General features: G+C 40.3%; 1 protein-coding gene across 1 annotated transcript; it reads left to right on the forward strand.

The window, feature by feature from the left end:
• PDIA3 (protein disulfide isomerase family A member 3) lies at positions 1 to 24,291 on the forward strand. Its single transcript, XM_025884435.2, has 13 exons — positions 1 to 302; positions 5,425 to 5,503; positions 8,242 to 8,359; positions 12,796 to 12,903; positions 14,435 to 14,564; positions 18,435 to 18,551; positions 18,853 to 18,978; positions 19,764 to 19,946; positions 20,956 to 21,064; positions 21,673 to 21,801; positions 22,349 to 22,428; positions 23,739 to 23,796; positions 24,006 to 24,291. Exons 1-13 carry the CDS (start codon positions 136 to 138, stop codon positions 24,117 to 24,119), a joined length of 1,518 nt encoding a protein of 505 aa, XP_025740220.1. The 5' UTR covers positions 1 to 135; the 3' UTR covers positions 24,120 to 24,291.
• Positions 24,292 to 24,854: the final 563 nt, after the last annotated feature.

Genomic DNA, 24,854 nt, shown 5'->3' on the forward strand with positions numbered 1-24,854 from the left:
GGTTGGGACCTCCGGCTGCAGGTCCGCCTGGGCCAGACGCGCGAGCGCAGGCACAGGGTGAGTGGTTGTGGCCGGCCTCCGCATCCCCGCCGAGCCCCCGACCCTCCCGGCCGCCCCTAACCTTACCTCGTAGCCATGCGCCCCCGCTGCCGAGCGCTGTTCCCCGGCGTGGCGCTGCTTTTCGCCGCGGCCGGTCTCGCCTCTGCCTCCGACGTGCTGGAACTCACTGACGACAACTTCGAGAGTCGCATCTCCGATACAGGCTCTGCGGGCCTCATGCTCGTCGAGTTCTTCGCCCCTTGGTGAGGCCATTAAGCCGGGGCGCGGGAGGGAGGGACGGCTGGGCCGGGGGCGAAGGCGCGGGAACGGTTGGGCCTACGCAGCGCTGGCGCCCTCCACCATATCAGCAGGCCCGGCTGCAGCCGGCAAATTTCCTACCCCGGGTGAGCCGAGCTGCCTCGGCAAGAGCGGAGAAGTCGGTGCTGATCGCCTGGGAGCGAGACCCGGGAAGAAAACCCGAAGGCCCCGCTCACGTAGGGCCACATCCTTACCTCGTTGCTCTTGCGGCACTTCCTATTTGCTGAGGGTTTAACCACCCCCTACCCCGCTTAGATTGGTATCTTCACTGGCTGAGTCAGTGTTAATGCTCTCCATCCGACAAACAGTATCTTTACAGTCTCTGGCTGAGTCAGTGTTAATGCTCTCCATCCTACAAACGAGGCATCCCAAGGCCTTATATCGGAAGCGAACGTTTCATCAAGTGCAGAGAGGAGAGGCCCTGGGCCCCCAGAGTACTTCCTTTCTTCTTGCCCCACGCCCCGCAGCCATTGATTTCTAGCCAAGGTCACTCAGTGGCTGCAGAATGGTCATAAATGCTTTCTTGAGGCCGGGAATTATTTTATTCCATCGCATGGTGCACACTTTCTCCGTTAAGCTGATCCCATTTCAGCACCGGCGGAATCCCGTCAAAAAGAGCAGGTGAAAAGAGAAATGCCGTCAGAAATCTGTCTGAAGTGTCGGTTTTAATTAGGAAGAATGCCCAAAAAGACTCGAGTGAGAAAGTAATCAGTGTGGGGAGAAATAGTCCACTTCAGGGTGGTATAACTGAACTAGGGTGTGAATTCCTTAGGATACAACTAACTCAAAAATTTGGGGGTAGGGGGACAGAGCAAATAGGATTTCTGACTCAGTAGATCTGAATGGTTTTTTTGGTCTGTTTTTTGTTTTGTTTTGTTTTGTTTTAACTCCCAAATCTTTACCGCAGAGAGCCATGATTATTTTCAGGCTTGGGATGGTTCAATATATTCATGCTGATTACAGTACTTAATTTTTTTCCTCCTGCCACAATACCTTTAATTAAAAATGATTTGTATTCAAAAGTATCAGTAAAACAAAGTTGGTGTATAACTTTTACTTGCTTCCAACTCTGGTCTTTACTCAGCAAGGGTTCAGCCACCGTGCTGGGGGTAATACTAGAAGAAGTCTGGTAATGAAGACCACCTGAACCGGAGAGATGTGCTAGAGGCAACAAATTTTGTTTTCATCTTGTGACAGATTTTATGTGCAGGCATTCCTGTGGCCAACTGGTAGTACTGATTACACATCACAGGTGGTCTTTCCTTATACATCTGCAGAAGTCACATTCCATCTTAGAAACTACTCTTCCCAATCATATAACCTTGCTGTTAACTTTGAAGGGGTGTATTTAGAGTGGCTGGATGGGGTTGTATCAAAACTGGGTGGTGCTTCTGTGACTACAGGGGTCTACTTTAAATTGTTGCATGTGCTTCCCTAAAAACTGCATATCCCGTCATGCACTAAACTATCCCAAAAATTGGGTGGATCCCTGCTGTGGTGTCTGCTTTTAATTGGTCTAGAAGGTAAGGTAATCCCCCACAATGCCGGCAAGCAGGATCAGTTTTCTGAGTGACTAATTTGGAATCAAGGAAGTCTCCTGTTGATAATGTCTTTATTTCTTCACATTCAACTATTTTTATTTATTAATACTTCAGCTAGAAATGTTTTCTGACTGCTGTAATCCTTTGTACAGATCAGAACTAGCTCACAAGTTAGATAGGAACAATTAATCCAATTGAAAGTAAATTGACCTATTTTGAGCAAGTTCTTCATCTCATTTGTTTTTGGGTATTTTTTGCACTTTCGTTTTATAGTGAAAGTGAAAAATTTCTTTGCATCTGACTTTGTAGACTCATTTCCATTATGGAGCCTATCATCTGTGTAATTTGTAAGAATGGGAGTATATGAATTTCTCTGGGGAAATAAATAGCACTGTTTAAACGTGATAGTATCTGAAAATTTATTGATCAACGTTAAGTAAGTTTTAAGTCCTCAACATCTACTTATGTTGTAGATTTGTGCTTTAACCTCTAGGACAGTAGTATTAAATGATACTTGATATACAGTGTTTCTGGAGTACATATAGAAAAAAAATGTGTGGGGGCACCTGCGTGGCTCAGTCGTTAGGCGTCTGCCTTCGGCTCGGGTCATGATCCCAGGGTCCTGGGATCGAGCCCCGCATCGGGCTCCCTGCTCCGTGTGAAGCCTGCTTCTCCCTCTCCCACTCCCCTGCTTGTGTTCCCTCTCTCGCTGTGTCTCTCTCTGCCGAATAAATAAAATCTTAAAAGTATGGATAGTATAAAATGAAATATTTCTTTTTATACATGCTAATTCCTTTACTTGGAATTTCTGATGTATCCTCCCACCCCAAATTGATCTTTTCAACAAGATTTAGCTCCTTGGACAACTAACTGGTTGCTCCCGCCTCTCATTTGGGACCTAATATTGTCTGTCACCCCTGCCAGACTGGTGTTCCTATAGGGAAAGGACTATATCAGTTTTTCTGTCAGAGACTTTCCTCACAAAGTAATGATTGTTGATTGAATGTATGTTGGGATTCATTATTACTGCTAGGTGCCATCCCTGAAGGTGATGGAATTGTTCTTGTTTTAATACTATCTCGGACTGGGTGAAAGAAGTAGTGGTTAATCTTGATGTTCCTCTTCAAATTCCACCCGGGTTCCATTCCTGGTGAATCTGAAGAAGGCAGTCTCTTCTAGTCTCTCTGGAACTCAGTAAACCGGTCCTTCCTTTGGGCATTTGATGACCTTATGGAGGCAGCAAATGCTTAAGGCAGCGGTTTTCAGTCCCAGCCTTGATACTTATACACATATCTCCCTTACACCCTCGGTTTCCTCCATGGGTATTTTTTATATGCATCTGGGTTGACACCCACTGGTCCAGTCTAATTATTTTATACTATTTTTTTCAGTTAAAATATTTTGAGATGGTTGAGGTGAAACTATTCTTAAATCTGTTGCCTCAGCCTTCTTGATAATTAGGTATTCAACAGAAATCTCTCTTTTTCTTTTTTATTCCCATTGCTGTCACTCTGGTCCAAGCTTTCATTATCCGCCATGTGAGATATATTGTCTTCTAGGTGGCTTCTATTTTTATCTCTCCTTTCCCACTTTCTGTTATATATATTGCTGACTGATGTAGTCTCAATACACATAAAATGTTTATTGTCTCTTAATAAACAAAGCCCTCCAGTTCTCCAAATGTATCATTTTCAATAGCAATTTTACCTTTGCTGTACTATTGCCCTTATCTAAAATACCCCAGGACAGGTCCTGGCTGAAGCCTTAAATTCTTAAAGGCCCAGATCCAATTCTTACTCCCTTTAACTTTTTTTTTTTTTTAATCTTTGAGCCCTTATGTTCCCCAAAGCCTGAATTTCTCAGATAAATTGGTTATCTTATTAAATCAGTTAGGATTTGTGTGTTTTTGTTGCAACCCAAGTACACGAGTTTTTAATTTATTTTGCAATCTAAGAGGAATACAGAGGATGTAATGAATAATATCATATTCCATATACATGTAAGATGCCACGGATTGGGAGGGGAATCCTTATTTTATGTCTCACAAAGAAGGAAATCCTACCGTTGAAACTATGGCATGATTGTAGGGCACATGCCAATTTCAGATATGGTAAAATGTGCATCCATGAAATACAGTATAGGGGATACCATTTATTCACCACCTGGTCTAAAAATTAAAGCCAGTACAGTTGAAGCCTATACATCCCTTCCCCGTCTTATGTACACCCCCATCCTGAATTTGGTGTTTATCATTTGATCCTTTTATACTTTTGGTAAATATGTATGTGACACTAACCAACATCTAATATTAGTCTTTTTTATATCACCATTCCTTCATTTAAGCTTTCTAATGATTATTTTTGAATAGAACTCCTAAAGACCTTAAAGAGTATAAGCTCTTATAGTCCTTTGTTTTAAACACGTTTTAGGGGCAAAATGTTTCCAAGTTATTTGCCCATCACTTAATAAAATAAATTTTGAGACTATTGGCTATGAAATATATAAGGTTAAGTTTCTTCCATGTTTCTTTCTGTTTTCTAATTCTATTTTTGCTATCTGTGGAGAGGTTACAGGACTACTTTACCTTCTCAGAGTGGTCCCTCTGCAACCCATTGGGTTTTGAAGAGATGGCCTATAGCTGGTGCTAGCTATATCTACATGGATAAGGAGGAGTATGTCCCCTCTCCCGCATCACATATACAGTGTGCCTGTGGGCCTGTTAGGACTTCCCAGGCTAGGAGCAGGTGTTTCTTATGGCCCTCGGAAAATACTCCAACTGACAATGTTTTATCCTCATCAGTTCTTAGGGCCAGATGAACTGTGTAGCTGTAAAAATAGGGCTTGCTGTCTTAAATATGTCATTCTAATGCTGTGTTGAAACTCAGCTGAGAAGAAGAAAAGGCTCCAACAGCTGCTAAAGTATCTAGCAAATGAGTGCCTTTGGGGCCTCATTCTGCTCCCCCCTCAAACTGGGTTTTTGGACAAAGGGATTCCTATTGAAGGAATGGAGAAAAAGTACTTGGTGAGTTTTAAGGATTTAATATCATACTTGGAACCTTAGAATGTTTCAATCACTGTATTTTTAAGAATCACAGTGTAGTTTCTTAAAAAAAATGTGCTTTCTTTTGGGAAGTGCTACCAGAAATGGGATTGCTGCTATCTTGCTCTTCATTTTGTCCTCATTAATTGGTCCAATGGCTTGAGCCCTTCCCTCTTTAATGTGGGGTATAATTCTGACTATAGTTTTCAAGGCTCAGTTATACTTTTAACTGAGAAAATGGATGGCTCCTCTGAACTATGCTAGTCCTAGCATCAGTCTCAGGTTAGGGATAGTACCTTTGCCCTCTGAGAGCTCTGGTTACTTTATCAGTAATGGATGTTGTTCGGGTGATGTTTTTGCTTTTGGAAGCAGCTACTAGTTTAAAAGTTGTATTATAGTTTGAGATTCGTCCTAGAGAAACATGGTTAACAATCTTGAAGGATTAAACTGAGAATTTGGCTTTTTTTTTTTAACGTATTTATATAGGTGTGGACACTGCAAGAGGCTTGCCCCTGAGTATGAAGCCGCAGCAACCAGATTAAAAGGAATAGTCCCATTAGCAAAGGTGAGTCTAGGCAGATTCTTCATTATAGAAAATAGGATATTTTCCATATGATCTCACTGATGAACACATGCAAAGGGGGAAACGAAAAAAAGGAGAGAGGGAAACAAGCCATAAGTGACTCTTAAGGGTGGAGAACAAACTGAAGGTTGATGGAGGGAGGTGGGTGGGGGGTGGCCCAGATGAGTGATGGGCATTAAGGAGGGCACTTGTGAGGAGCACTGGGTGTTGTACGTAAGTGACAAATCACTGACTTCTCCAGAAACCAATTTTTTAAAAAGATTTTATTTGTTTAGAGAGTGCATGCATGAGTGGGAGGAGGGGCAGAGGGAGAAGGAGAGAATCTCAAGCAGACTCTGCTAAGTCTGGAGCCTGATACCAGGCTGGGTCTCCCAACCCTGAGATCATGACCTGAGCAGAAAGCAGGAGTTAGACCCCTCAACTGAGCCACCCAGGCACCCCTCCAGCAACCAATATTGTACTGTATGTTAACTAACTAAAATTTAAATTAAAAAAAAGAAAGAAAATGGGGTATTTTAAATAGTAGTTTGTAAAATTAACATTCATTTTCTCTACTCTTACAGTACTAAGAAGAGAACGCTAGTTTCTGGGCAAATACAAAACTGACTATTGTATTAGTTATGGTTTCTAAAGATTAAAAGTAGTAAAACTAAGGGAATTACTGGAATAAGAAAGAGGTAAAATATATGGTAAATAAGAATTAAGGGGCGGGGCGCCTGGGTGGCTCAGTCGGTTAAGCGGCTGCCTTCGGCTCAGGTCATGATCCTGGGATCCTGGGATCAAGCCCCACATCTGGCTCCCTGCTCAGCAGAGAACCTGCTTCTCTCTCTCCCTCTGCCTGCCACTCTGCCTACTTGTGCTCTTTCTCTATCTCTCTGTCAAATAAATAAATAAAATCTTTTAAAAAAGGGGGGGGCAAATATGGAAAGTAAAAGTATAGTAGTCAAGGTCAGAGGAAAATTATTGAATAAATGAGTTCCCTAAACTTCTTTATGATATTCATAGTGATGGGAATAGGAAAATGACAGGATGTTGTAAGTATGTAACTAGCTGGTCAACTATAAACTTAGTATTTGCTCTTAAAATCATAGTAATGATTTTACTATGGGTGGCATGCCTGGGTGGCTCAGTCGGTTAAGCGTCTGCCTTTGGCTCTGGTCATGATCCCAGGGTCCTGGGATCATGCCTGGGTGGCTCAGTCGGTTAAGCGTCTGCCTTTGGCTCTGGTCATGATCCCAGGGTCCTGGGATCAAGTCCCACGTAGTTGGGCTTCCTGCTCAGCGGGGAGCTTGCTTCTCTCTCTCCCTCTCCCTCTGTGTGTGCTCTCTCTCTCTAGCTCTCACTCTCTCTCAAATAAATAAAATCTTTAAAAAATTAAAAAAAAACAATCATAGTAATGCTTCTAGAGTTTTGCCATTATTCTATAGTAAACCCATAGTTGCTGCAGTATAAAAGCTCACATCTTTGGGTACCTGGGTGGCTCAGTTGGTTAGGCGTCTGACTCTTGATTTCAGCTCAGGGTCATGAGATTGAGCCCCACTTTGGGCTCTGTGCTGAGTGTGGACCCTGCTTAAGATTCTCTCCCTCTTCCTCTGCCCCTCCCCTCACCCACGTGCTCACACGCTTGCTCTCTCTCTCTCTCTCAAATAAATAAATCTTTAAAAAAAAGAAAATTCACATCTTGGTCAGCCTCAAATAAATAGTTCATACATATATAGGACTGTTTTTGGAAACTGCTTTTAATCCTGATGTTTCTCTGGCTGTTTGCCTTGGGGAAAAAAGAAAGTTCAGTCATGATTTAATTCCTGCCTTGTGTAGCTATAGCCTGTGTTTCTGTGAACACATTACTTTTCTACACCTCCGTTTATGTTAAAGCATTGGGACCATACCTCAGAATCTTGTGAAGAGTAAATGAAATAACATGTGCAAAGTGCCTATAGCACTGCCGACTTTAGAGTAAGTGGCTAGATAGGAATTGTTTTCCTTCTTCCTGATAGTAAGTCTCTCTAGGTAGTTCATATTCAGATTATCTCAGGGAGCATATTCAAGTATTGGTACTTTGCTAATAACTCTAGATGATTTGCCAAATCAAATTATACTCTACGCCACCGAAAGGATATGTACCTCCATCCATCCATCCCCTTTATAATAATCATTATCAAAGAAAGATATTGTTAGTAATTTAAGCGATTTATCCCTCACATATTCTTTTTTTTTTTAAGATTTTATTTATTTATTGGACAGAGAGAGACACAGTGAGAGAGGGGAACACAAGCCGGGGGAGTGGGAGAGGGAGAAGCAGGCTTCCTGAGGAGCAGGGAGCCCAGTGCGGGGCTCGATCCCAGGACCCTGGGAGCATGACCTGAGCCGAAGGCAGACGCTTAACTGCCTGAGCCACCCAGGCATCCCCCTCACATATTCTCAGGCAGAAGGAAGGTGGAGACCACTGCTTTAAATAATAGAGACTTTGAGGGAAGAATTTAAATAGTCATTTGTGCATTTTGTAGGAGGTCCAGCAATCTAAATTTTAACCAGTTCTTTAGGTGATTGTATGTAACTAGCCCAGCACCAGTCTGCCTTTAAAATATATGTTCTGTGGCATGTGTGCAAAGAATTGCTTGATCCTCTTATGATTTGAGCAGTCTTAATATTTTGGGAATATAGGAGGAGCCTGCAACAAATACGTGGATAACAGATGGTTCGTGTATTTTAATCTTTAGGTTGATTGTACTGCCAACACAAACACCTGTAATAAGTATGGAGTCAGTGGATATCCAACCCTGAAGATATTTAGAGATGGTGAAGAAGCTGGTGCTTATGATGGGCCTAGGACTGCCGGTAAGGATCCTGGATTACATTTAGGAAACTTAATTTGTTAAGTACCCTGTTTTTGTAGTGGGAACATGACATTTTTCTAAACAACATACTTGTAATCTTAAAAATTCCTCATCTAAGGGGCACCTGGGTGGCTAAGTCCTTTGGGCATCTGCCTTTGGCTCAGGTCATGATTCCAGGGTCCTGGGATCAAGCCCTACATCAGGCTCTCTGCTCAGCGGAGAGTCTGCTTCTCCCTCTCCCTCTACCTGCTGCTCCCCCTGCTTGTGCTCTGTTCATCTCTCTCTGTTAAATAAATAAATAAAATCTTAAGAAAAAAGGAAAAAAATTCCTCATCTAAGAGGTCTGTTTAGTATCTAACAAAAGACTTCGCTAAATAAGCAGATTATGTAAGTAATGTAGAAAATACATGAACTTGAGTTAGAAGGTCTACTAGGCATTTTTTCAATTGACATATTTACTGAGTACCTAGACTCTGTGCCAGATGTTTTAGATATACTAGGTGCTCTGTATTTATTGATAGAACAGACAAGTTTCCTACTCTTATGTGCTTACATTTTGGGAAATGAAGAGAAGAAGACAACAACCAAGTTTAAAAGTATATATAGATAACTACTTTACATCCCAAAACACACACACACAACAGAAAATAACAAGTGTCGATGAGGATGCAGAAAAATTGGAACCATTTTGCACTGGTGGTGTAAATGTAAAGTGGTATAGCTGCTATGGAAAACAGTATGGAAGTTCCTGAAAATTAAAAAAATAGAATTACCGAATAATCTAGCAATTCTCCTTCTGGACATATACCCCAAAGAATTAAGAGCAGGGTCTTGAAGATATATTTGTATGCCCATGTTTGTAGCTGCCTTATTTACAGTCGGAAAAAGGTGGAAGCAACCTAAGTGTCTGTCAGTGGATAAGTGGACGTACAAAATGCGGCATATTATTAATAGTAATATATAAACGTATATATAATACAGTGGAGAATATTCAGTCTCAAAAAGGAAGTTCTGACATGTGCTACAACATGGATGAACCTTGAAGACCTAAACCAATCATAAAAGACAAATAGTGTGACACTGCGTCTTATATGAGGTTCATAGTGGTAAAATTCATAGAGACAGAAAGTACAATGGTGAGTCCCAGGGACTACAGGGTGGAGAAAATGGGGAGTTTTTTTAATGTGTAGAGTTTCAGTTTTGCAAGATGAAAACAGTCCTGGAGAGTGGTTATGCAATAGTGTGAATGTACTTAATGCCATAGAACTGTATACTTAAAAGTAGTTATGATAATAAATTTTATGTATATCTTATCACAGTTAAAATTATTTAATTTCATATATAAGATAAATTCAGTTAGTGGTAAGAGCATTAAAGGAGAAAAATAAAACCATTTATGTGCTAATGACTGGGTTTGAGAGTACCACATCATCAGAGTTAGCAGGGGCTGTAACCTTTGAGCTGAGACCTGAATGATAGGCATGAGCTAGCCTTGAGAAGATCTGGGCCAGAGCCTTCCAAGCAGAGGGGAAAGACTCTGAGGTATACAAAGAGGCCTTAAGGTATAACTGAACTTGAGTTCAAGGGATAGAAAGACCATGTGGCTGGAGTATGATTAGCATGAATAGTATAATTCCTCTTAGATGAGGAATTAGCAGATGAAGCTGCCTTTTTTTTTTTATTTACATGACGGGGGCTGGGGAGATAGCGCAAGCAGGGAGAGCAGCAGAGGGAGAAGCAGGCTCCCCATTGAGCAGGGAGCCCAATGTGGGGCTCAATCTCAGGACCCTGGGATCATGGCCTGAGCTGAAGGCAGACGCTCCACCTACTGAGCCACCCAGGAGCCCCAACAGATGAAGTTTGAAAGGCAAATGGGGACTGGATCCTCTAGGGCCTAGAATTGATGAGAAAAAATATTTTGGACAGTTTTGCCCTGAGTCTTTCAAGTAATGACACACATTTTATTTACCTTTTCATGATGGAAAGCTGAGAGAAAAGGGGTTCAGTTAGGTATTTTAGGGAGGTGGAATTTTTTCAGTCTGCATGATTGTTACTCATATACAAAGCTCTGCATAACATGACCACTACCTAACTCTTGTATCATCTTAAGATTGTGTCACCTTAGGACCTTTGCCCTGGTTATATTCCCAGCCCAAAATGATCTTCCCCTATGTTTGCATGGCTTGCTCCTTTTTGTCATTCAGATCATGGCTTAAATTTTACCTCCCCGAGGCTTTCCCAGGCCACCAGACCTAAAGTAGCCACCCAGTCATTTTCTTATCACATCATCCTCTTAATTCTCCACATAGTTTTGGTTATTATATCATTTTGTAATTGTTTATTTGGAGATCTTGTTTATTATTTGGAGAGTTAAACTGTAAGCTCTAAGAAAGCAGAGACCTTGTTTACTTTATTTACTACTCTGTCTCCAGCACCTAGACTCTTCACATGCAGTAGATACTCAGTAACTCTTCGTTGAATGCATGGAAAAATACTTTGATTCCACTGAGGTCATTTAGCCAACACTTAAAATTTGATATGTCTAAGCACAGAAGGAAAAAAAATTTTTTCTGAGCTTAAAAGTATTAATGAAGAACCCCATGTTACCATTCAGATTTTATTTGTTCAATTTAGGATGGATTAGCGGTCCGAATTATTGAAATGTTTTTCTAAACTTGAGCGTGCCTTAACTAAATTGTAGGTGAACCCAATTAGACTGCTACTGGTCAGATGCTGTCACTTGGGCTGTAACAATAGATTTCTTAAATTTAAGAATTTCTTAGTAACCGACACTTCTCATCATAGCCACAGGTTAAAGTTCTTTATACTTTATATCATGATATAGTAATAATAATTCCCTTAAAGACTAAACAAATCATATTCAATTTCAATTAATCTGTTGATGCAACCCCTCCTATGTGAGGAATTGAGGAAAATATTTAAAAGGAAAAATGTCCCTGACGGGAGAGAGAAGGAAGAAACATTAGAAAAAATGCAGAATAGACTCAATCATGTTGAAAGAGTTGAATAATACTCTGTCTTGGCCAGTTAACAAATCAGTAGAGTACTTAGAAGAGAAAGGGGGTGCAAGAGGTAGAATACTATGGAGGAGGAGCATTGCCTTTGTCTGACCTGTGGGCATTTTGAGCCTGTGAATGGTTTTAGTGGACCCCAGAAGTTTAAGGGATAAGATGATTTTTTGTGTTTTCTAAATTGTTCTACTTATCTAGCCCATTTCACGTCAGTAGGAAAGTGTGATGTAGGTGGATCCTGTACATGGCGTAACTTGACCTATATATAGTTAAAACCTTATACTAGCTATCGAAGTTCATGCATTTTCTGCCTTTAAAATGTAAGGCTACAAGTGACTGTTTGTGCTACTTGAGAATACAGGATTTGCTTACTTAATTTATTTGTAAAATGGATGTTTCTCAAACTTACATGCTAATAAGTATTATTCTAGAGCTAGATTTATATCACTGAGCAAAACAGACAAAAATCCTTTGCATTTGGAATTTACTTTGTCATGGGAAAAGATAGATGAAAATAATTAGGATAAAGTATTAATTAAGTGGGTGAACAGTGCTATAGAGAAATATAAAGCCAGGGAAGGGAATTCAGGAGCATTGGAGGTGAATAGGTTTTAGTTTACAATGGGATGGTCAGGGAGAGCTTCTTTGAGAAGATGACATTTGAGTAAAGACCTAAAGGAGGTAAGGAAGGGAGCCAGGAGGATATCTGGGGACAGTGTTCTAGGCAGAGAGAATAACTTGAACAAAGGCACTATTAATTTGTACTGTTATAAACACTTTAATAAATCCCTGGTAGGGTTATCAATACAGTCTCTTTGAGGAGGTATTTTGACAATTATAAATGCATGTATTCTTTGACCCAGTGAATCCACTTCTAGGAATTTACCCTACAGATCTACTCAGTCATGTGCAAAATGACATTAGTACAAGGTTGTTTATTGCAGAATTATAACAGCAAGAAATTGTTAACAAATGTCTATCATATGTATCTGGTTGAATAAGTTATGGTACATTCATACAGTGAAACACTATGCAGGTATAAAAAAGACTGAGGTAGCTCTTTATGTACACTGGTGTAAATTCTCTAAACTATATTAAATGACAAAAACAAAATACAGAATAGCATAGTTGTATGCTGCCATTTGGGAAGAAAAGAAAGAAAAGAATAAATATGGAATTGCTTGTTTATGCATAATATGTCTGTTTTAAGGATTATATTTTTAAATAATCTCCATACCCAACATGGGGCTCCAACTTATAACCCCAAGATCCAAGAGGGACATGCTCTGCCACCTGAGCCAGCCATATGCCTCCCTTTTCAACCTTCTGAATTTTGAATTATGTGAATGATTGCCTTCTCAAAAATTAGAAATTTGTGTTGCTATCTTTCATTTTATCTTTTAAGATGGAATTGTCAGCCACCTGAAGAAGCAGGCAGGACCAGCTTCAGTTCCTCTCAGGACTCAGGAAGAATTTGAGAAGTTCATTAGTGATAAAGATGCTTCTGTGGTGGGTAAGTAGCAAATATTTGATTATACAACAAAACCATCAATTTGGTTTCAAAAACCCTCTGTATCTGAGTAAACAACAAAGTTAAACCAGTTTAGGAAGCCTTGGGGACAGTTGAAAAGACAGCTCCTAGATTTAGGTCAGCATTACTATAATGTGGAAAACTGGTTTTATTGGAATGGCTTTGTGTTATTTGGATGTAATTTCAGTTAAAGACCCAAAATAGAAATATCTTCAGCTTTTTCTATTGCATCTCAAACTCAGAGATTTAACTCAATAGGGTAGTTAAGACTGAAAATAAGGTTTTAAGGTGGGAGGATACTAGTAAATAATAAACCTCTGTGTCTACTGTTCTCACAGTAGTAGGGGATTTAGTTCTTGAGATCAAATTGCTAGGATTTGTGTACTTTGCTTTCTCGGGTGTTACAGTATTTCATTTTATCCTTAAAATAACTTGCAGTTAAATACATTCTACATCTTAAGTGTTCTTTCTTTTGTTTTTTTTTTTTTTAAGATTTTATTTATTTGAGAGAGAATGAGAGAGAGCACGAGAGGGAAGAGGGTCAGAGGGAGAAGCAGACTCCCTCCTGAGCAGGGAGCCCGATGTGGGACTCTATCCTGGGACTCCAGGATCATGACCTGAGCTGAAGGCAGTCGCTTAACCAACTGAGCCACCCAGGCGCCCTTTCTTTTGTTTTAAATGTAATGTATAAGGTAGTTGACTTAAAAAATAAATTTAAACATATAATCTGTGTTTGTGCTTCTCTTAATCTCATTATAATAAAACTGACTTTCTGGCAGTAGAAGATGGTTTGTAATTTAAATTTGACTAAAAGCCACTTCTTATTGTCTGGATTTTACCGATTCTGTATATTTTCAAGGAGTTAACTACAAGCAGACATTTAATAAACACTTAGGTTTCAGTCACTTTTCTAGACTTGAAGTTCTGACAACAAGTCAAAAAATACAGTGAAGTAATTGATGGTTTATTTTGGCAAACTGTCTTATTGGATCCTTCTGACACCTAAAATAGTCCCTGAAACTCTAAGAAGTTAAGCGGTTTGCCCAAATCTAATTGTGAAAAACTAGAAAAGGCTTGAACTCTGACAAATCCTCTCCCTTGACTCCCTGGAACAAAAATTTTTTTTTTAAGCGTAGAGGGAAAATTCTCATCCTAAGTATTTTGTCAAATATCCTAGGTAGTCATGGCAAAGCAGACCCAGTCCTGTTACCTGTCTCACTTTGCTTACCTGTGAATAGAATGAAGGTTTTGAAAATAAAAGAATTTTAGGGGACGCCTGGGTGCCTCAGTTGGTTAAATGTCTGCCTTCGGCTTGGGTCATGATCCCAGGATCCTAGGATCAAGTCCCGTATCCAGCTCCTTGCTTGGTGGGGAGCCTGTTTCTCCCTCTGCCCTGTTGCTCTCCCTGCTTATGTTCTCTCTCTGACAAATAAATTTTAAAAAATCTTTAAAATAGAATTTGAAAGTTTAATTACTAACTGTTTCTTCCTTGTGTTTGACATTTTTTGTATAGGTTTTTTCAAAGATTTATTTAGTGAAGCTCACTCTGAGTTTCTAAAAGCAGCCAGCAACTTGAGGGATAACTACCGATTTGCACACACCAATGTGGAGTCTCTGGTGAACAAATATGATGATGATGGAGAGTAAGTGACTGAATTGAATACCCTTGTAAATTTCTGGACCAAGTACTAATTGTATGAACTGGTGACTTTTATGCCTAGTTCTTCCGAAAGATTTATTAAGCTAAGTGCTAGGAACTATCGCTACCTTTGCGATGCCTCTAGTAGGGGGAGACAGTGAAAATATTTAAAAAATAAGTGTTAAGCGAGCATTGTAGGTGTTACAATAGAAATGTATGCAGGGTGTGCCGGAAGAACAGGGAGTGATTTTTTTTCCTTCGGGGTCGGGAGTAGTATCAGAAGAAACTTCATAGGGGACGTGATTGTTGAGGTGTGTCTTGAAAGATAAATTTTTCCAGGCAGGTTATTTCAGTTGGGGTAAAAATTATTCCAGATAGGGGCACCTGGGTGGCTCAAGAGCCATAAGCATCTGGCTCTTGATCTCAGCTCAGGTCTTGATCTCAGGGTCGTTAGTTCAATCCTCACGTGGGGCTTCATGCTGGGCTGGAGCCTCCTTTAAAAAAAACATCATTGGGCACCTGGGTGACTCAGTTGGTTAGGCGTCTGCCTTCAGCTTGGGTCGTGATCCCAGGGTCCTGGGATCGAGCCCCGTATCAGGCTCCCTGCTCGGCCAGGGACCTGCTTCTCCCTCTCCCTCTGCCACTCCCCCTGCTTGTGCCCTTTTGCTCTCTCTCTATCAAATGAATAAATAAGATCTTTAAAAAAAACTTTATTCCTGGGATGCGTCGGTGGCTCAGTTGGTTACACGTCTGCCTTGGGCTCAGGTCATGATCCCGGGGTCCTGGGATCGAGTCCCGCATTGGGCTCCTTGCTCAGCAGAAGCCTGTTTCTCCCTCTGCCTGCTGCTCCCCCTGCTTGTGCGCTCTCTCTTTGACAAGTAAATAAATAAAAATCTTGAAAGAGAGAGAGAAAAAAAAAGGAAGGAAAGGAGGAAGGGAGGGAGGGAAGGAACAAGGGAACATTATTCCAGATAGAGCAGCAGAAGTGAAGGCCCGAAGATGTGAAACAACTTAGGAATGTTGAGCCCTGTAGTACTACTGGAGTGTTGTTTATAAATGAGGTGATAGGGAAAGGTAAGCAGAGACCAAATTATAGAAGATTTTAAGTGCATACAAAAGAATTTTGATTTTCTCTTTTAGACATGTGAGAGTCATTGAAAGACTTTGAGCGGGAGAGTAATGTGATTTTTGTGTTTCAGAAGAAAAGTTGCTGGTACCCATGTGATGATGGTTTGAAAGGGGAGGAAAGGCAAGGCATAAGAGTCCAAACTAAGGGTGACTACTGAGAGACTAAATGAAGGCAGCATTTAGGGGCATGGAAAAGGAGAGAGTATACAAAAATATAAACAATAGGATTTGGTCCCTAGCCATGTGTGAAAAAAGGAAGATCTAGAATGAATCTAGGTTTCTGTAACTTGGATGACTGGGCCACCAGCAGTCATCATCAAGCTGGGAAAAAGATGAAGAGAAACAAATTTGAAGGGATTGATGATGAGTTCATTTTGGCCTAGTGAATGTAAAGTTTGTGAGATGTCCCAGTGAAGACCCAATAGACAACTGGATAAATGAGGTTAGAATTCGGGGAAAGTTCTAAACTAGAAAGAAACCTTTATAGGTCGAGCACCTGTAAATAATTATTGAAACCATGAGACTAGATGAGATCACTGAGGGTGAGCAAATAAAGAAGACGAGTGTGCCAAGGGCTAGTGTTACTCATTTATATTTAACAAAATATGTAGTGTTTACTATGTGCCATTTACTGTTGACTTATTTAATCCTCTTAACAACTGGTGAGACAAATCTGTTATTATTTCATAGAGGAGAAAGCAGTCAGAGAGGTTAAGTAATTTGCCTAGCTTCACAGCCAGTAAGTGGCAGAAATAGGATTTGAAACTAGAAAGTCCAGATGCAAAGTTGTAGGTTTGACTGCCTTTTACATTAAGACACACCAGGTCTGTGAACCGTTGTGGAGCCCCCTGTGGCTCATTAAGCACATCACAGATCAGTCTGTTAACCTTAGATGTGTTCATTGTGGCTGCCTTTAAAGTGGCCTATCAGCTTCTGATTTGAAATCTTATTGAGGGGCGCCTGGGTGGCTCAGTTGGTTAAGTGACTGCCTTCACTCAGGTCATGATCCTGGAGTCCCCGGATCGAGTCCCACATCCGGCTCCCTGCTCGGCAGGGAGTCTGCTTTTCCCTCTCGTGCTCTCTATCTCTCATTCTCTCTCTCAAATAAATGAATAAAATCTTAAAAAAAAAAAAGTCATGTGTACACCAAGGCTGCAGCATCATTAAAGATTATATTTGAAACTGCTGGATTTCTATCTTTTTGAGAATAACTGCTCTGAAGTTGGTAACTGTGCTAAAAAAAACCCCCACAATATTAGCCCTGTTCACATTTTTGCTTGCCCAGCATGTTTGTATTAAGTCCCCTTTTGCTATGTAGTTTCCCTGTGTTCTATAAAATACCTGTGTTTTTTGTTTTTTTTAGAGGGGGTGAGGGGAAGAGCAGAGGGAGAGGGAGAAAGAGAATTCTCAACAGACTCCCTGCTGAGGCGGAGCCGGAGGCAGGGCTCAGTCTCCCGACCATGAGATCGTGACCTGAGCCAAAATCAATAGTCGGATGTGTAACTGACTGAGCCCCCCAGATACCCCTAAAATGCCTGTGTTTTAATTGACATGAAGTCAGTGGTTAATACCAGAAGAGTGAGAGAGGGATGTAAGGACCTAAAGGGCTGAAGCCTAGACAAAAACAAGTGATAAAATTATATGTGGGTGGGGGCCCCTGGGTGGCTCAGTTGGTTGAGTGTCTGACTCTTGATTTCAGCTCAGGTCATGAACTCAGGGCCATGAAATCAAGCCCCATATCGTGCTCCACACTGGGCATGGAGCCTGCTTAAGATTCTCTCTCTCCCTCTGCCCCTCCTGCTTGTGCTGTCTCTCCCTCTAAAAAAAATTGTATGTGGGTGTGTGTGCAGTGTGGGGAGGAGGAATGAATGAAGGAGAACTTAGAGGTGGGAGTTTAGTAGTTAGAATAGTGGTATTTTCTGAGAAAGCTGGCACTTGATATAAACCCATGACTCGGAACCAGATTGGGGCTCAGTTTTAGCTGAACAAGGCTAAAAATTAAAGAAGGAATTTGCTTCAAGTGTTCAATGGAGTGAGGAGAGCCTGGCTTAGAGGGGCAAAATAGTATCAGCAAGAGAAAAATTGTTAAACTCCGTTTGTTGGGATAAGAGAAATATAGAACAAGGGAATTTCTAATGAACTCAAGCTAAACATTATCTATAATTGTATACCTACCTATAGAATTTTATAGCTGGAAGAAATCTTAAAAGATATTTTCTCTACTGAAGTAATTCTTTTACTATGTGGGAGAGTTGAATTTTCAAGGGGAGAGCCAGGCAAGGTACCTTCCAATAAGAGTAAGCTCTATTTTATTGTACATCCTGGGATTTGAGGGTAAGTTGGGTTCTGTTACTGTTTTTAAAGGTTTGGAAATTAATCCTCTAACCTCCTTAAATCCCCTTTTGTACTGCAGAAAAAGCTGAAGCCCAAAAGGATTCAGTTGATACCTAGCACAAGGTCTTTAAAATTAGTGGGGTTATAGTTAGAACCAAAGTCTTCTAACTTTCCAATGCAGGGTTTATTAAACCTTCATACCCCATTATTGCACCTGAGATTAAGGTGGTTAGCACCTTAGCTTTGATGAGGTCATGTTGCCAAGTCTTCGGTCCCAGGAAAGAGTCCTTATGTGGTTAAATGGTGATAGTAAAAATGACAGCAAGAGTCATCTGAGCTTTAAATAAAAGATGGAAGATCATTCTGCTGCTGCCTACCTACTAATAGTTTTGTTTTTTTTTTTTTTTTGAAGGGGTATCACCTTGTTTCGTCCTTCACATTTAATGAACAAGTTTGAGGACAAGACTGTGGCATATATAGAACAGAAAATGACTAGTGGCAAGATTAAAAAATTTATCCAAGAGAACATGTGAGTACCTTTTTATGATCTTGTTTGGGATTTCTTGGCTTCATTGTAGTTTCCTTACCTCAGTTAGTAAGCAGATCCATGTTTTGGATTAAATAGCCTTATTCAAGGGATTGAACAATAATAGTTGAAGTTTATATTAAAACAGTAATGTGTGGACCCTAGGACTCCTTAGAAGGTATATTGTTCAGTACTTATTCTTTACATTGAAAGTTTCTTTCCTTTATATGTGCTATCTGTTACTTTGTGATAGTTCCATGACATAGCTAAACCTGACAGTTTGATAATGGATTATTTATTTCAGTTTTGGGATCTGCCCTCACATGACAGAAGACAATAAAGATTTGATACAGGGCAAGGACTTACTTGTGGCTTACTATGATGTGGACTATGAAAAGAATGCTAAAGGTTCCAACTATTGGAGAAACAGGTAATAAGGATCATTTTTCCCCTTAGTAAATAAGTTTACTCAGTGTATAAACAGTTTCTTCTATTAATCCTGTTACAGTGTATGATGTGAGAGCCAATAAGAATGGGAATAGTTGACTCCCAAAAACCATTTGAAGCTGTAAGGACAAATAACATAAACTATTTCCAAAATCTGTTGGGCATATCTTCCATAGGTGTTCCTTTGCCTTGTGACATAGCTGGTTCCTAACCTCCCAGTAAAAGATGCAAATATGATCTAGAATATAGATATTAAATATTTAAATATTAATATTAAATATTTAAAATGTTAATTATTAATAGCTCTCATCAATTGATAATATTAAATATCAATTACTATAATTATTTAATATTTTAATAGTAATTAAAATATTTAACTTAATAGAATATTAGATAATGTTAAATAATAATATTAAATACTTAAAATATTGTGCCTATTTGTCCATTGAAACTTTTAGTGCATTGTATCCTTAAATTTTCTTTTCAGGTCAGTCATTGTGCCTGCAATATTTTAGTTATATAATATAGCAAGATTCAGTAGGAATGGACTATTTGATTGGTACCACCAGTTTGGCAGTGACGTTCAGTAAGACATTGGCGTGTGCCATCATTCCGTGTCAGTGCCCAAGAACACAGTTCAGACTGACTCCAGAGGGCTCCATGGACTGTAAAATCTAGTCTTTGCTTTCTAAGCGTGTTGCTGCTTGAGTTTAGAAGTGCTTTACCACTGTGGTATAAATCTTGGCATAAATATTTCGTTTCTCACAGAGTGATGATGGTAGCAAAGAAATTCCTAGATGCTGGAAACAAACTCAGCTTTGCTGTAGCTAGCCGCAAAACCTTTAGCCACGAACTTTCTGATTTTGGCTTGGAAAGCACTGCCGGCGAGGTTCCTGTTGTTGCTATCAGAACTGCAAAAGGAGAGAAGTTTGTCATGCAAGAGGAGTTCTCGTGAGTTACAAGTTAACGTGGGTTTGGGATTTGATTCTGCAAAGAAACTTAACCTTGTACACTACAAAGGATTTATAAAGAAGAACATTAGAATGTGAAGATAGGTCTTCTAGCTAAGACCTATGATTGTCATTTTTCTCAATTAAACTATAGGTATTTAAGGGGGAGCCTGGGTGGCTCAGTCGTTAAGTGTCTGCCTTTGGCTCAGGTCATGATCCCAGGGTCCTGGGATCGAGCCCCGCGTCGTGCTCCCTGCTCCACGGGAAGCCTGCTTCTCCCTTTCCTACTCCCCCTGCTTGTATTCCTGCTCTCACTCTCTCTCTCTGTCAAATAAATAAATAAAATCTTAAAAAAAAAAAACTATAGGTATTTAAGGATAACAATCCTTAATAAATTCTGAAAACTAACAAAAGGATAGCAGCTTGGAATACTTACATGATTGTTTCCACCCTGCCATTAGAAATAGTAGATAGAGAACATTGGATGGTCTCTTTGAGATTGATGTAATTTCAGACCAGTGCAACCCCCTCCCATCCCTGTAGAATGTCTTTTCTTCTTGGAATACTACCCTGGCCTAAGGTAAACTTAGGGAATGGAAAGGTCTTAAAACCCCGGAAGAGTATGACTGTTCACCTTCTGAGACGTTGGGAGACCAAAACCAGAGAAAATCTTCATTGTGAGCAAATCAGTAAAACAAGATATCATAAATAGGCGGTATTCTCCAGAGCAACGAAGACCTGGTTCTTTTGCAGAAGTGAATTTCCAGAAGACCAGTGTTTTCTTCCTTCTCTGATCTTTCTAATTCACAAAGAACACACTAGAAATATAAGGAGGTGGTTTTTGTTCAATCAGTAGATCTGCGTGTTGAGAGATAAGCTTCTCCTGTTTTTAGCTTCCAATTTCTAACCTTGAAATTGAAGCTAGAATATGTAAAAACTATTCTAAGAAATTGCTTTTAATCCTCTCCATCGAAGATTAACAAGTCTGATCCTTGTCTTTGCAATTGCAGACGTGATGGCAAGGCTCTTGAAAGATTCCTGCAAGATTACTTTGATGGCAACCTGAAGAGGTATCTGAAGTCTGAGCCCATCCCGGAGAGCAATGATGGGCCGGTAAAGGTGAGGAGTTGACAGCCTCATCAGGGCTCTAAGCAGCTGCCTGTCCTCGTCTCCCCCTGCTCTCCCCATGCGCTCTTAGTTTTATTGAGATATAATTGACTCTCCTCAGTTCTTTATTCCAAAAAATGCTGGGTCTAAGTGAGACCTTTTTGGCTATCATGTTTTTGTTTTTGTTTGTCCTCACCTCCCTGTGTCATAAAATAAGCATTGGCAGAGCTTATAATGCTCAGTAGGGGCAAAAGTATAAAATCTTAGAATTTTGGATGGTATTTATATTAGAACTAAGTTACTCTTCGGGATAGAGCAAGCTAACCTCTAAGAATAGTTTCAAAATTGTTGCTTTGAGATTAGGGAAGGGTTGGGTGGTACTTACTTCCTATGGCTTCCTGAACAAAGTTTGACAGGTGACAGACATGGGAGTGAGTTGGTTTCTGGAAAATCACCAGAACATCTTTAATACAATCTGTAAATGTGATTTGGGTTTCAATGACATATTTTCAGTGACAATACATCAAATTTGAGAGGGTTTGGGTCCAGAAACAAATATAGCTTGTGATTTTTATTCTTTACCTTGCCTTACCAACTAGAGGATCTTTGGTGTATTCCAGGTAGTGGTAGCAGAGAATTTTGATGAAATAGTGAATGACGAAAATAAAGATGTACTGATTGAATTTTATGCTCCTTGGTGTGGTCACTGTAAGAATCTGGAGCCTAAGTATAAAGAACTGGGAGAGAAGGTAAGTCTGAACTATATTCTGAAGATAAAATTTGAGTTGGGAAGTTGACACATGTATTCAGCATTGGCTAAATTAGTTATCCTAATTAATTCAGTACCTAATTCTGGTAGATTTCTTTTCAGCTGTTTACTTTCTCCTAACTGCCCCCCTAGTGTCTCTAGTCTGTGTAGTGCCTCAGACACCTGTTCTGACTTTCCACTCCAAAGACTCAAATCTAGATTGTAGTTAAGGTATACAGGCTTCTGAATTTTGGTAATGGCTTATATGAATCCATTATGTTTCTCTTGAGTTAGCCCTTGTACTGTCTTATTTAGGCCAGGTAATTTTGAAGGTGGCTGTAAATAGAGTCTTACTATGGAGAAGCCAAGAGAGAAAAGAAATACTGTACAAATAAAGCTAGATATAATGTACAAGTCTCACTGTTCTTCCTATCTGAGCAGAATTATTCAAGTGTTTAAAAATGAGGTTATTTTAAGTGCTGATTTGACTAAGTGTCCCTCAGTCACCAAAAAATGAAAGTTTAAAGATCTAACCTTTTTATTAACAGCTCAGAAAAGACCCAAATATTATCATAGCCAAGATGGATGCCACAGCCAATGATGTGCCTTCTCCATATGAAGTCAGAGGGTAAGTAGATTAAAAGCTAATAAAAGTGTCTAGATAATTGATAGGGAAAACAATAAGCTTGTAAACCATTTATTGGGCATGGTTTAGGGAGTGGATCCCTCATTGCAGTTGAGCACAGAACTACTGATCCGGCTTGGAGTTCTGCTGCATGGGCCCACATGACTGCCACAGATTTTGTGAGCTCTCATATTACCGAGTTTTTTTTTTTTTTTTAAAATTTTTTTTATTTATTCAGAAGAGACAGAGAGAGAGAGGCAGAGGGAGAAGCAGGCTCCCTGCTGAGCAGGGAGCCCGATGCGGGACTCGATCCCAGGAAGCTGGGATCATGACCTGAGGTGAAGGCAGATGCTCAACCATCTGAGCCACCCAGGCGCCTCATATTACCGAGTTTTGATAGGATGTAACCTAGCCACTGATAGAGAATAGTATCTGGTCAGAAATAGAAATTGGGGTGCCTGGGTGGCTCAGTCGGTTGAGCATCCTGAACTCCTGAACTCTTGAGTTCAGCTCAGGTCGTGATCTCAGAGTTGTGAGATTGAGTCCTGCATAGGGCTCCACACTGCTTGAGATTCTTTCCCTCTGCTCCTCTCTGCCCCACCCCAGCCCCTCGTCATGCTCTCTCTCTCTTTCTCAAATAAATTTTTTAAAAAGGAGAGAGAGATCACAAGGGGCGCCTGGGTGCTTCAGTTGCTTAAGCATCCAACTTTTACTCTATTTTCTTTTTTTTATTTTATTTTATTATGTTAATCACCATACATTACATCATTAGTTTTTGATGTAGTGTTCCATGATTCATTGTTTGCATATAACACCCAGTGAGCATCCAACTCTTGATTTCAGTTCAGGTCTTGATTACAGGGTCGTGAGATCAAGCCCCAGGTCAGCTCTGCACTGGGCATGGAACCTGCTTAAGATTCTTTCTCTTCTTCTCGCTCTGCCCCTCTACCCCTGCTTGTATGCATACACGCATGCTCATCTCCCTCTCTCAAAAAAAAAAAAAGAGGGTGCCTGGGTGGCTCAGTCGGTTAAGCGTCTGCCTTCAGCTCAGGTCATGATCCCAGGGTTCAGGGATCGAGCCCTGCATCGGTCTCTTTGCTCAGCAGGGAGCCTGACTCTACCTGCTGCTCCCCATGCTTGTGTTCTCTCTCCCTCTGTCAAATAAATAAATAAAATCTTTCAAAAAAAAAAAAGGAAAGTAGAAATAGAAATCATGAGAAGTTATTCCCAGAAACAGTTTTTGGGGAAGAGTATGTTGGAGTTATTCCGGCACCTGGAATGAGTTAACGTGTTTTTGTTTTTTTTTAACCCAGTTTTCCTACCATCTACTTCTCTCCAGCCAACAAGAAGCTAAATCCAAAGAAATACGAAGTAAGTGCGTTGTCTCATCTCCCCACAAATATACACATACACACACATATCCAGTTCTTTGAGTTTTATTTAACTGGAAACTTTCAATTTCATGGTCAATATATGTTGTTGTTAATGTGCTTTTACAAACTCAGAAGTCTTCCTATTGGGGAAAAAAATCCGTGGTTCTTTAAAAGGTTAAATTTTCAGAGTGATCTTTCTGTTTTCAGGGTGGCCGTGAATTAAGTGATTTTATTAGCTATCTACAACGAGAGGCAACAAATCCCCCTATAATTCAAGAAGAAAAAACCAAGAGGAAGAAGAAGGCGCAGGAGGATCTCTAGGGCAGCAGCGAGAAATGCCACTTTGTGAAAGGACTCGTCCACCAGAGATGGGAAGACCATTGGGGAGGACTGGGACCCGTATGGGATTATTACTCTCAGGGCAGAGAGGACAGAATGGATATAATCTGAATCCCGTTAAATTTTCTCTAAACTGTTTCTTAGCTGCACTGTTTATGGAAATACCAGGACCAGTTGATGTTTGTGGTTTTGGGAAAAACTATTTGTGTTGGGGGGGTGTTGTGGGGGTGGGGGGATTGAATTGGGGGGTTATTTTCTAATTTTTTTTGTACATTTGGAACAGTGACAATAAATGAGCCCCCTTTAAACCGTCTTTTTTCCAGGAGATGGGGAACCAAGGTTTTCTAGATCAGCACTGTCCAATAGAACTTTCTGCCATGTTGGGAAAATTCTATAATCTTCATTGTCTAATACATGTAGCTACTGAGCATTTGAAATACGGCTAAGATTAAATATGATTTAAATAGTCACACATAGAGCTAGTGGCTACCATATTGGTCAGTGCTGCTGTAGACCAACTAACTGGATCCATAGTTATTACCTGTAAATCCTTTCCAAATTTCATCACTTTTCTATCCTTACATGTTAGGGCCCAGGCCCCTAGCCTGATGATTAGAGCAGGTGAGGGACCTTTCTTTTTGGGCTTCGTTTCTGGCCCTGCCCATACCCTAAGGTTGGGTTACTGTTTACCCTTGCCATGCAGCTGAGCATGTTTAT

The sequence above is a fragment of the Callorhinus ursinus genome, unplaced genomic scaffold, assembly GCF_003265705.2.
Source record: "Callorhinus ursinus isolate GAN/ISIS: 27379988/994484 unplaced genomic scaffold, GSC_fseal_2.0 scaffold25, whole genome shotgun sequence".
Classification (NCBI taxonomy): domain Eukaryota; kingdom Metazoa; phylum Chordata; class Mammalia; order Carnivora; family Otariidae; genus Callorhinus; species Callorhinus ursinus.